The sequence below is a fragment of the Haemorhous mexicanus genome, chromosome Z, assembly GCF_027477595.1.
Source record: "Haemorhous mexicanus isolate bHaeMex1 chromosome Z, bHaeMex1.pri, whole genome shotgun sequence".
Lineage (NCBI taxonomy): Eukaryota > Metazoa > Chordata > Aves > Passeriformes > Fringillidae > Haemorhous > Haemorhous mexicanus.
Window position 1 is genome coordinate 16,275,101 of NC_082381.1, and position 13,855 is coordinate 16,288,955.

At 38.0% G+C, this 13,855-nt stretch overlaps 1 protein-coding gene across 4 annotated transcripts in view; it reads left to right on the forward strand.

Moving 5' to 3' along the window:
* Positions 1–485: 485 nt before the first annotated feature.
* FAM174A (family with sequence similarity 174 member A) overlaps positions 486–13,855 on the forward strand; it is a 40,188-nt gene continuing 26,818 nt past the window's right edge. For 2 of the 4 annotated variants that reach the window (XM_059873424.1, XM_059873423.1), the window contains exons 1-2: positions 486–852; positions 5,482–5,616. In XM_059873424.1, coding sequence (XP_059729407.1) covers positions 542–852; positions 5,482–5,616 — 446 coding nt within the window. In that variant the 5' untranslated portion in view covers positions 486–541. Of the gene's footprint in view, positions 853–5,481; positions 5,617–5,720; positions 5,834–9,117; positions 9,675–13,855 lie in introns of those variants that run through there. The other 2 variants (XR_009490276.1, XM_059873426.1) reach the window with 2 other exon arrangements.

The following is a 13,855-nucleotide window of genomic DNA, read 5'->3' on the forward strand; positions in this document are numbered from 1 at the left end:
TGCTGTAGGTAGCTCGGTATCATTGGAGGACCAGGTCCTGCACCGTCAACAAACAAGACATCTGAATCTGCAGTGGGAAATTCGGTCTGATTGCGTGAGTAGGGTATGTGGGGAGATAAGCGGGGACACATCGGGTTACTGGAGCCGCCGCTGCGAAGGCAGCTTCTGTGTCAGCAGTGGCAGCTCTGGCATTGTGAAGTGGCTGCCAGGGAGTCTCATAAATGGTCATACTGGGAAGTTTCCTTAACATTTCTGCTTTCGCTAAAGTCAGTTATAAAATGTCGGTTCTTTTGCCCATAGAATCAGGCTATAACAGAGGACTGGTTAAAAAAAAGCTACCCCGCCTTAAATTTGTTACATTCGAAGTAGCCCCTCACTCGCGCCCAAGCGCTACTGACCACCCAGGGACAAAGGGTGGTGCCCACGAAAGAGATGCGGCGACACGGAGAGGGAGTGGAGGGGCTTCCGCTTCCGGGGGCCGCGCTGACGGCGGCGGGCCCGGCCGCACTGCGCGGCCGTACTGGGCGGGAGGTAGGGGGAGATGCGGTCGCCGGCGCTGCTGCGGCTCCTGGTGGGGCCGCTGCTGGTATTGCTGGTGCTGCTGGAGGCCGCCCGTTGCGCGGACGCTGCGGCCCCGCGCCCCCGGGACGCCGCCACCGCTTCCCCACGCCCAACGGAGGCGGCTGGCGGGGCCTCCACGCGGAGCAGCAGCAACAGTAGCAGCAGCAGCAGCCGCCTGGCCGAGGTGTCGGCGCCGCCCGAGCAGGGGCAGCCCATGACCCAGCGCGCCCTGTCCGTGCTGGTGCTGGCCAGCGCTGCCCTCATCGTCTACTTCGTGATCCGGACCGTGCGGTGAGGGCGGGGAGCGGGCGTGTGCGGGGGGGCAGCTACGCGGCCAGGGCTGCGGAGCGCGTCCGCCCCGCGCCTCCTGAGGGGCCGGCGAGTAGCGCCCAACTGCTCCGGGAAGCTCCCGGTGTGGGCGGTGAGCAGCTCGGTCTGCTCCGCTCACGTCACCGAGGAGAATCGCGCATCAGTGTTGGGCCTTTCCCGACTCCATCCTCTGCCCTCCGGGTGGACCTGTCACTGCTGGCATCCGTCAGCTCACCTAAATTTATTTTGTATGTTCTTAGAGTGATTTTTGACCAGTTTGCAAACTTCTGTTTCACTAAACTACCAAAGTTCTCCTCCCCTACCTTGTCAGTAAACATTTTTCTTCTATGCTTTCTTTCACAGTTAAATTAACCTATTTTGTGTCTTTTAAAGAAAAGGGCCCTCATGAAGCTTGCTACCACTTAGTTGCCTTTCTGTTTCTCGTGGAAACTATTCTCCACGTAGTTCGATGTGCTTTTGCAGTTAAGTACAGTGTTTGTCCCTGTATTTTTGTCCTGGTAGTTTTACTTCTCTCTCTCTCATGCTTTAATAATTTGAGTTCTTCAGAGCAACGCCCAAATGTATGATTATGCATAAAGCACCTCAGTTATGGAGCAAGTTCTCCATGTACTTTTCATTACATTTAGACATACCCATTGTGTCTAATATCTGCATCATTTAGTTTAGAAAGGCAGTTGAAGGACTGTTTTGTGTATGTCATGTATTAAGATATGCAGTCCAAGTAAACTAGGATATTTTGATTGTTCCATACGTCTTGCAAATCACTCTTGAGATGCCTTGAGGGCACTTCTCAGTGTTAGTGTGTCTTGTAACGCCAGCCTATTGGATTTGGAGATGTGAGTAGTACTGTTGAAAAGCCAAATAAATAAATACATAAAAGTCTGTCATTGCAGCAGCTGGAGAGGAAAATTATCATCTATTGCTATTATTTTCTGGATGAGTGGTAATTACTTAATATTCTGGTTTTGGCAGTAGGATGCTGTCCTGCATTTGCAACTGGAGTGCTGTCTTCTATGTACTACTGTAAACTGGAAGCTTTACACCTCACATTATTCTGTAATTCCGTGGCATCTTGCTTCTGAATTTTGGAATAGGTAAAGTGTATGTTTTTGAATTTGAACTTGTGGCTGAAATGTTCTTGCAGTGGTTATATAAGAAATACAAGGATTAAGTGCAAATGACCCATTTTTTTGGGTAGGTTTGCTTGGCATGAAGACATATCTTGTCGTAAGACATAAAAACTTTTTGCAAACTTTCTACCAAGTTGCCTGCCCAGTGGATGAAGGGAAGAAAGTGAATATCATTTTCTGGATTTTAGTAAAGCTTTTGATGCTGTTCTTCACAGTATCCTTCTGGACAAGCTCTGCAGCTGTGGGGTGAGCAAATTTGTGGTGCGTTGGTAGAAGAGACAGCTAAATGACAGGGCTTATAGAGTTGTAGTGGGGAGGGGTGCATCAGGCCGGTGCCCAGTCACCAGTGTTGCTCCTCAGGGCTCAGTTCTAGGGTCAGCTTTGCTCATAATAATACTCTTATCTGATGACAAGAGTTGAATTGGTCATTAGCAACTTGTCTGATGAAACCAAACTGGGAGGTGCAGTTGTCTCTCTCAAGGTGCAAAAGGCCTTGCATAGGGATCTAGATAGATTGGCACATCAGGCAATCATCAGTGGCAGGACATATAACAAGAACAAATGCTGGGCTCTGCAGCTGAAGCAGGACACTAGTTTTACTTTGGAAAAAAGCAATGCAGAGCAGCCATGCAGAGAGGGATCTCAGGGTGCTAGTTGATGGCAAGCTCAGTATGAGCCAACATGTGCCCTGGCAGCCAAGAGGGCAGCTTCACCTTTGGGTGCTTCTCACAAAGCACAGCCAGCCAGTCAAGAGAGGAGATTGCCCAACTTTATTCAGCATTGTCATGGCCTTCTTGTGAGTGACTGTGTGCAGTAAGAAGCATACTGGGGCACATGGATACAGCCAGACTGGGGAACCAAGATGATTAAAGAGTTGGAAGGCCTGTCCTCTGAGGAGCAGCTGAGGACTGAGTTGGTCTACTATGGAGAAGACAAGGCCTGACGGGTGACCTCATTGCTCCCTGAGGTCCCATTGGTCCCTTAGGAAGGAGATGCTTATCCATTCTTGCTGAGATCCAGCTATAGGATGCATGGGAATGATTCATAGTTGCACCAAGAGAGGTATAAATTGGACATTAGGAAAGCATTTTTTTACTGGTAGGGTGGTCATTGACTGGAACAGGCTTCTTAGAAAGGGGATCAATGTTTAAGATGCATTTGGACAATACACATGGTACCATGCTTTAAATTTTGAGTTGATCAGGCAGTTGTCTTGACAGTAGTTATAGGTCCCTTCCAACTTAGGAGTTGGCAGTCACAGAGTAAAAGATCTTAAGTTATTTCTGTTAACACTCAGGACACTGCTTTAGAGTTGTGGCTGTGATCATACATGCATGTTGCGTAAGCATCTCCTGTATTCCTGTAGCTGTAGTTTTCAAACTACTTCTTAGATGGAGAAGGGTTTGAGTCTCAGGTAATTAGTGTGTCTTTTTTCAACAGGACTTGTTGAATCTAAAATCTGTGTCAGCTTTGTGATAAGTTTTATTTGCTATGATTCTTAGGTCACTCTCAAATCACAGTAGCTACTCACTTTCCATTTTAACCCATTAAGGGAAAAAGGTAAAATGTCAAGTGAGATTGACAAATACTGACTGTATGAGTAGCATGTACTACCTCTTCTTAATTTCTTTTTGTTTGTGTGTGTTTAAAGTAGTTTCTTTCCTCCTAGTCCCAGTTGCTTAACTTCTACTTTAGTGAAAACCAAGAGGCACAATATGTAAGAAACAACTGTATTTTTCATCATACTGTCATGTTAAAAGTTTTCGAATTTTATTCTACTTGGTGCTTTGAAGTGTACAACTTCTTTCTATGTTGAGGAATAAAGAACAGATGAAATAAATTAGGAACATGAAAGGGACTTTGTCTTGAACTGAAAGGTGTAATTTTTGGTTTTGGTAGTAGTCTTAGCTTTAAATGAAAATGCTTTGTTCTGGTCCAAAGCATTTAAATGTCTGGGATGACAGCTGCTGCATTTTCACATCATAATTGAGAGTGGAGGAAATGGCCGTGTTGATTATTTCTTATAACATTAGAAATTTGAGAACTTTGAACAATGGTATGTACTTTATCTCTTTCCCATTCTTACAAGGTTATATTTACTTCTCAGTTCCAAAAGAAGATATATTTAATACTTTGGAATATAGTAAAAAGGTAAACCAAAATTGAATGCTGTTGTGTGTACTTTCAAGAAGGGTATTTAAACATATTGTGTAAGTACAGTGGAGTTTCAGGACAGGATTTGAAGCTGAGAATCTCAGTATTGTATTTGATATCTCTTACAAGGTAGTTAAAATGGTGCCTAAATGTGGGACAGAGAAGTCACTATGCACAGTATACAATAATATAATGTATTATATGTAATATGATAGCAATACTATAATATTGTAATATATTAGTAATTTTTTTATATTACTTCAGATATACTCTGTGTTGAAGTTCCTGAATGTTGTAAACATGTTTTGTAAGCACCTAGCTTGGGGTTGTAAATTCTGGATTTTCTAAATGAAAGACCTGTTACCACCTTTGCATTTAGCACTAAGTACCTAGACATAAATTTTTTTTTTTTTTTTTTTAAGTCCTATAGCTTTCATGTAGTTGTTAGCCAGTTACTGAAAATTACTCTGTTAGCATTCTGTAAACAGATGCCTTTGCACAGTGTTTGGTGAGTGGCTACTGGTCTGAGTTCTGGAACTTGAGCAAGGCTTGTTCCATGAGTTAAATAGTAGTTCTGGAAAGTCAAACAGAATGGTTCATTGTGTGGCTGATGTACATGAGACGCAGCCCCATGCAGCAAAGCTGTTTAGAGTGAGAAAAGCAGATGCAGACAGTCTGCTTGTCTGTGATAAGCACTGTGCCTTAATCCTGAAACATGAATTACTGCCTCTTCCTTCCATGCTTTGTGAAGACATTAACTGTACAAGATCTGTCTTATTCTAAAGTGTAATTTTAGACAATTTTTAAAACTTGATATCTACAAAAGACTTCACAATTTATAATAAAAATTTCTAGTGTCAGACATTACTTGTATTACAAGTTATAGCTTTCCTATATAGCTGTGTTTGGTTTCTACCTGATTTGATCTGCTATTATTTACAGATGTGTAAGACACATAGAGAATATGTAGAAAAGCAACTTTTTTCTCAGCAGAGGTATGTTTGAAGTATGCTTTTGCATATATTTTTAATGTGGCTCTTATATTTAAATGCTAAGTGCCATTTTTTATTCACTACATTAATCCTCTACAAAACTACAGATGGCACTCTTAGTGGCCTTAATAATGTCACGTAAACTGTTGACACTTACAATTGTATGACCTCTGAATTTCCTAGAGCTAAGTATGTACGGTTGTCATAGATTTTAGAAAACTTACACTAAGTATCAATATAGCAGTATTCTACATTATTGGATCAGAAAGTAGCAGAAGATTTACATTACTTGAATATTTTAAAATACTTTTCAGGCTCAGAAGGCAAAATAGAAAAACCCGAAGATATGGAGTTTTGGATACGAACATAGAAAATATGGAGCTGACCCCGTTAGAACAAGATGATGATGATGATGATACAACACTATTCGATGCCAGCCATCCTCGAAGGTTTGTATTTAGAACCTGAATGTACTTCTAGCCATAAAAGTGAAGGAGTGTGGGTGATAAGCAGTTTCTCTGAGAAAGCTCACTACTGTGTTTCATATGCATAGTTGGAGAAGGGATGTCAAGATCACTTGAATTTTAAATGGGCAAGAATTTAGTGGGCAAGAAGATAAACACCATTTGTCTTCAACATGTGAGTTCCAGAGAAATGAAGAGGAAGGTAGGATATTTTTGTTACAAATACAGTGTCATTGAAGCTAATGTTAAGTCAACAACTAGCTTTTACCTTTCTCTTTTCTTTTTTTTTCCGAATTTGGGGCTCCTCAGTTTTTCTTGAGTATTCTCACCTGTGAGTTCTGCTTCATTCTGCTTTTTTATGGCTAAAGAAGTCAGCAGTTAGTTGATGATGATCCTACACCAGATTTTACATTTGGTACTGCTGCACTGAAAGATTCACATTCTTAAGCTGTTCTTGCAAACTTTTTAGATACAGGAAAATTTTGTTGTATTTTGTTTGAACTACCAAAACCAAATTTTGTTTGAACTTTCATTCTGTTTCCTTAGTGTCCTTAAACATGATAAATTAAAATTTAAATTTATGCAGTTCACACTTAATTTTTTTCCTTATTGAGTAATGCATTGCATGTGTGAAGACACAGTAAAAATAATTGACGGGATTGTCATAGTCATAGTTCATAGTAAGGGCTACTTACTTGACTACTGTCAAGTATCAACAGAGATCAGATGAATTCTTCCAGTCACAGCAAGTAATTGATTCACATTGCTTAATGTGAAATCAGATTCAAATTTCAAGCAAAACAGTTTGATAAATGCAATACATGATGTCTCGAATTAAAAGTATTGGAGTAGTAAATCAGGTGTACTACACTTTATCAGGGGGAACTTTGGATGCAGTTCTGGCACTTGAAGAAAAATGTTCAGTCTGCTTTAACTTTGTCTGCTTAATGGGAATCTTTCTGGTTTAATTTTTTTTGTAAGTCAAAGCCTCTCTTGATTTTTTCTCACCCCTACAATAGATTAAAATAGCTAGAGTATCTTGACTTAGCATTCCTCTGCATTTTAGAATTATGTGACATTTACCATTACCCTATGTTACTAGTCTTGTTCCAGTACATACATACATACATACATACATACATATATATATATATATATACACACACACACACACACACACACATATATATATATATATGTGTATATATATATATACACACATATGTAAAATATAGTAGGTAATTGTCACATTATATCCAGGAATTCCCTCAATGTCTTCTTTAAATCTTTTAACTTCTGTTGTAATTCAGCATACTTGTTGACATTAAGGTATTTGATGACGAGTTAATGTGATACTCTTTAAAAAGCTTATTTACAGGAGTATCAACTATGTTTTTTAGGAGGAAGTAAAATGATAATTTAGGTAGTCCTTGTAGTCCTCATTAACAAACAGTATTACACAATTATAACTTTCAGAGAGCCTATTTCTGATTTTTTTTCCTTCCTGTTTCCTAAACACTTAATTTTGAAGGAGAAGAAAAATTTGTTGAAGTATTTCATAGTAGAAGTATCTAAACTGTTGTTTCAATAGTGTTCTGAAAGTATGTGCCTAAATTATTGAAGTTCTAGTTTTGATACTGGGAACTCAGGAAAACAAGAACTTCAGTTAGATTTAGTGAAGATAGTGAATTTTCTCTGGTTTTGTATATTGATATCTTCCTTTATTCTCTTTTATGGGGAGAAGCTCATAAAATTTTTAGAGCTACTTTTTATTTGAAATAGTGTTGTTGTGTAAGATGAAAGCAGTGCTGAACAATGTGAATTTACTCCACAGATCTCTGCACAGTAGCTTGATAAAATGGTGTTCAGACTTTTCAAAGATACATCCTTGCTGGGGGGATAGTTTGAAAACTAGACTACTTGAATTATTTTATTTTTTTAATCTTGATTGGGAATGTACTTTTTAAAGTTAATTTATTACTCTTTGTTTCAACTTGTTTGCATCCGCACTGAAGCTTAGTAATCAGTCTTCATGTTACTGCTTAAGCACAGTGATCAAAGGGAACACAAAATGCCTACATAAGCAAAGACAACTTGATGCTGAGGACAACATCATGAAAATGATACTCACATATTCTCGGGAGATGTCATTACACTTTGTTCTGACATTTATAGTAATTCAGAGGTATGGTTGATTGGGGTTTTTTTTAAGGTAGCTTAAATATAAAGTGAGGCCTGGAACGTGGGAACAAGGAAGAGAGGCTTTTAGTGAACAAAACTTTTTTGAGTTTAGTTTTACTTAACTTAGACTCAACAGTTGATCTTATTTAGTGCTTAAGTTTCATTCCCTTGCAGCTTATAACGGAAGGCACTAAAAAACAATGCAGTTACAGGAAATTCTTATCTCCATGTTCATTTCCATTTGTTATTGACATCAAAGTAGTCAAGTTTTGATATATATATAAAAGTATTGTTTTATATATAAAAATATGGCTTTTTTTCCTAATTTCTTTGTGACCTGTTAAAAGACTGTAGTTGCAACCAGTCTGCTTTCATTTTTCTTGTTTGAAAATATTAAGGTTTTTTTAAGGTAATACTCTAGAAAATAGTATGCCTGTATTAGAAATCCCTGTAGGCTTATTTTGGGTTAGCTGTCAACTGTATTAGGCCCTTTGCAGGACTAGGAAGAGAAACTGGCTTCTCTCCTAAAAGCCACCATGGTAGTGTTAGTTATACTGGTGTCCAGATACACTACTGCTTTCAAGGGTTGCTATTTTCTTTCAGTGCTGTATGAAAAAAGGTCCCCAGTGCCCTCAGCTGTAACACAGACACAATTTAAGTATACTTCCACTGTCATCATCATCATCCATGTTACTAATCTCTGTGCTGCTGCTGTTTGGGACAGTTTACCAAAACCGTAGGTTTTAGCCATTTTGCTCAATAGCTTACTATTAAATGCCCAAGTGTGAAATTCTACCTTTGGTCTCTCAAATGCAACTTTACATATGTACTAACTGAAGAACAGTATACTATTATCACATATTTGTTTTTAAAAATTATATCACACTACTATTTTACAATCCTCATTGAATGACTTCACACAGAAATTACTTGCTCAGTGCTGCAAGGCACAAGGAGGGGAATTTACTCAATTTATAGTATTCCAAAACTGGAATGCTACCAAGACTTGCCAGAGTTTCAGTAGGAATTCAGGACGCTTGAAGGTTAAAAAATATATTCATCATGGCAAATTCCTTTTTATTTTTGTAAATGAGTTTTCTCTATTTGAAAAGGTTAAATTAATGCAGGTTTATGGTACTTTGCTTCACAGTAGTATGGTAACTATGAGGTTTTTCCAGTCAAATTTAATAATAAAATGTCATGTCTCTCTGGGTTCTTTTATAATGTGTCATCTTTAAAAATGTAGGCTAAATTCACCTTGAAACAGGGCATTTCAGATTAATGCATCTGTTTCTTCTATTGTAGAGAAGTACGTGCCTTTCAATGAAAGAACTTAATCTTAGAACCAGAGAAGGAGACTGCTTCATGGGAGAAATAAGAGCAAGAGGGTATGCAAGTGGGGGGGAACTAATTTAATTTGTGTATTTTATGGCATCCTTAATATCTTGCAATAAGTAATGTATCAATTTCTTGTATCTTTTTGTATATAGAGAGTCTCAATGTGTAGTCTATAGGGAGAGAGTACTAAGTGTGCTAAGATAAAAACCAATTTGAAATGGAGATTACTTGTAAAACAGGGTATTTTTTGCTTGTTACAAGTCTTGTATGCCATTAAGTGTGGTATACACTTTTTTTCTACAGTAATCTGGAATGTTAATTTTTTCTTCTGATATTAAATTGTAAGTAAATAAAACCACTGTGGACTTCTCAGAATTATTAGAAGATGATTTTAATTGAGGAGATGATTTATTGTTTACCAATAAAAAGCCAAACCATTGCCTTCTGTGTTGAGAAATTAAACAACTGAATTAACATGTTTTGTTCATGTAAACTTCAGTGAAAAAATAAAATGTGTTTACAGTGCTCCTAGCATTTAGTGTGATGCTCCAACACTATACATTTTAAGGATACTTGGGATATTAATATAATTATGTAAAAGATGGTATTGCAACATCTTCTTGCTGTTGAGACTCCTGATTTCTACTGTTGAGTTAATTTTTTGAGATCTGTCTTCAGCTTGTGGAACAGATGTGGCTCAGTGACTTTAGGATCATGCTGTGTGATGTCAGTATTCAGACCTGTAGTGAAGCAGAGATAAGCCTTTGGGAAAACTCTAAATATTCTCCAACTCTCAAATTAAACACTGACATCAGAAGCAGGTGTTACTGAAATGTGTGGTAGTACTTTCATGAATGTAGTTGACATAGAGCAGTTATGTTAAGTTTTTGGCTAGTGCCATAAAAATTATTAGAACAGTCTTTAAGACCTGGAAGGATATGCTTTTTTTATTGTGTTGCAGTTTTCATCATAATCTAGATAATGTAGACAAAATGTTCAAATTCTAGTTTAGAATTGAGGTGTAATTTTTTTGCTAATTCCTTATATACATATATTTCAAGGCATAAGCTTTCTACAGCAGTATTGGTGGAGGTGACTCAAAATGCCTGAGTTATGGGCTACAGAGAAAGAGGAATAATTTTTCCTAATTCTTCACTCTCTTGGTGGTTGAACAAAATTGGAGTACTTTTCTTTGAGGTCACTTCAACAGTGATAGGGTGGGGAGGGAGTCTGCTGTAGATTTTCCTTACCTCTACCAGCTGATTTGTTATATCAAAACCTTTTTACATGCACTTATAACAGCTCAGATGAGGTCAAATCAGCCTCCCAAGGTAATTTTTACCTACAGCTGCCCACATGCCGCATACAGCTGGGAAATAGATTGTATTTACAATAAATGTAAGTCTTTATTTTGCTTCCTGTTGTACATAACTTTTTCTGGTTATGTGTAAAGATTAAACTGAAATGGAAATGCAATGCTAATTCTTGGAACTGCTTAGTTGAGGAATCTGGAGACATTGTAAAGAATAACTGGGTTGTAGACTGTATGTAAGAGAACCGTAAATGATAGAAGGCAAAGTATGCTGTTTCCATATGTAGAGGCGACCATCAGTGTTAAACTAAACGTAATTGAAATCTTTCAGAAGTATAGACTGTCTTCCTGACATCCTAGAATTCAAATCTGTAGAATCTTTTTAGGCTTTGAGCCACTCTGAGGAGGTGTTATCCTTGTTACACACAGATATCTGAACTGTTTAAGCAAGTTAAAATCACTGGAAATGCAATCAGTCTTTAAGCTGCAGCTGTATATGCTGCAGGTAAACCTTGATGTTTTCCTGTAGAAAAAACAAAATGGAACAGATTATTTATGTTTCCATAAATAATTTCTGATGGAAAAAATAAAACCAGCCACAAATTTTCTCAAAAATTTTATAGAAGCTTCTTTCACCCATGCCTCCAAAATTGGCTCTATTTACAGGAAAACCATCTGTAAAGTAATCATGCGACTGATAATAAGTTTTGGAACAGTTTTGATTTCTTCTATATCCAATACAATGTGGTTGATGGAGCAAGCTTCCTTGGCCTTACTCAGCTTGTATCTAATCTAAGTAGCTGAATTGGTTGTCATTGCATTTGCAGATACTAGTTAGAAAATAATCATGGTTTTGTATATCTTGGTCTTAACTGTTGGAAATTGCAGCTGTGAGTTACGTACAGCTCCTGTTGATAGGTGCAACACCATCAGTACCATTTCCAACTACTTGTGAAAAGGTGTTCTTAGAGCTGTTCTAACATACTTTCAAAAATTTGGGAATTTTTTGGCCACCACAGAGGCCAGTAACTGACCCATACATAAATAGAACTGAAGTTTATTTCAAGTTAATTTATCACTTAAAAAAAATGAAGACAGGTAATTATGAAATGTGTAACTAATTAGCTGTGTATGGAAAATTTTATCCCCATTTGAACTAAAATATTAATAGGCCAGTAAAGAATGTGAGCTGATCTGCTGATGCAAAACTCCTTGAAGATAGGAGATATCCCAAGTTTAATGAGAAATAAACTGGGAGAGAGGCTAGATTTCTTCTGTAACTGAAGACAGAAAATGGAATGTGGAGAAGAATCTTGAAAGATTGAAGAAAAATAATGTTTAAAGATGCTTTTACAAGTTTTACAGTATTAAGGCTATCACAGCATATTTATTACTGTATGTTATGGCTTTGTGACTTTTTTCCTTCACTACTGTAATTTGAGCTGCAGCTTGTACAAGAATATGTACAAGATCAAGTCTGAATACATCAGTTCAGTGCATTGAAAGGATAATGGAGCAGGCGCCCTGTAATACCGTGAATGGGTTCAAGCACGAGAAATCCATGTGACTGAAGAGGCAGAAAGCTTTTTTTTTTTTTTTTTTTTTTTTTTGAAAAACTTTAGTCTCAAATGACCCAGTATGAGTGGACTGCTTCATAGTTTCAGAATAGACTTCTGTTTGCTACAGGTGTCTTGTTTCATAGTGCTACTGGTGATGGTATTCCAAAGTGTTAACTGTTAAACCTCTGGAGAATTGATCCAACGTTCTGGAGTGCTGTCCTCTGATGAGATTTTGTGTGATTTTTCTCTGCCCATAATTACTCGTCATTTCCAAGTGGCTTGCATGCTATTTAGCTTCCATCTTGAAACATTCTTATTTTAAGAAATGATAAAACAAGAAGATTTCTTCAAGGTTTTATCAGGATGGATGGACAAGTTTAAGATTTTACTACAAGATACAAAGAAGGTTCTTAAATAATCTTCTGTGTGTAATTTTCTGCTTTCTTCAGCTGGGAAAGGATGCGCTTATATTTTTGACATAAGCCTTTTCAATGCCTAAGGCAGTATGCTTTGTATAAAATGCCAGATATAATGTTTTCCTAAGTACATATTTCACAACTAATCTAGGAGGAACTGTGAACTCCCTTGAGGGTAGAGAGACCTTACAGATCTGACTAGACTATGGAGCAGGATAATCACCAGATGTATGAAATTTAATAAAGAGCAAGTGCTTGATTCTCAACTGAAATGAGATAATAATACATACAAACTGGGGGGGAAGAGGCTGAAGAGCAGCCCTACGGAAAGATATCTAAGGATTTGAGTTAATGGCAAGTTGAATAGGAGTCAGCAGCGCCCTGGCAGCCAGGTGGGCCAACCGTTTCCTGGGATGCATCTGGGCAAGGGCAAAGGAGGGTCTTGTCCCACTCTGCTCTCTTTTGAGCACCACAATATGAGAAGGACAAGGAACTGCTGCTTTGATCAGCTTGGAAAAGAGAAGGCAGCGGGCAAGAGAGGCAGCAGAGTGGGAGGTGCTGATGTCTCTGCTGACCAGTGAAAGGGCAGATGGGATGGGAATGAGGTTGCATCCAGTGGTATTAAGGTTGAACATATGGCGTAGTCTGAGTTCAAAAGTTATGCCAGTTCCTTTTGATAACTATTTGTATCAATCTAGGTAATGGGCACTTTGTTTATCAATTTTCTTTCCTAAGCCTCATCCTATTTAATAGAAACAAACATTCATTCATATTAGCTTCAGAAAACTTGGTCCATAAAGACGGGATGAAGCAGTACACATTCTTACCCAAGCATTTAATTGTTCATGTTTTAAAAAAAAGTTAGTTTCAGTTCAACAGCTGACTGGATCATGCATTGTATAAAGAAGTACTAATTTTAAAGAAACTAATTCTTTATTATTCCACAGCTTTTTCTTAAAAAAAGAAAATAAATCCAGCCAAAAGCCTGTAGGTAAGGTAAATGGCATTTATGATGAATCTTAAAGAAACTTTTTCAAGAGATTACATTATTGAAAGGTCTATATGCCACATTTTGAACCTTGGGAGATTTCACAGGGAATATGTTTGTGCTGATGTTACTCCTTTTACCTGCCTTGGGCATTGTCCAAAAAGAGATGTGTGACTCTGTGGATTTCTATTCAGACCAAACACAGTCATTTTTGTTCTGTCCTTTGATAGAGTCCAAAGGCATCTCATCTTTCTAAACAGAATAGAGTTTTACAAACATCAAGTTTTACAAATTCAACCTGCTGAATCAAAGCAGACACATATACATCAACATTTTTGTGATGTTTCTGAAAATTAGTAGTACACTTGCAGTAAGAAGATTGCTCAGATAGGTGGTGAAATTAAATTGAAAGTTTAACTCTCCATTCTAT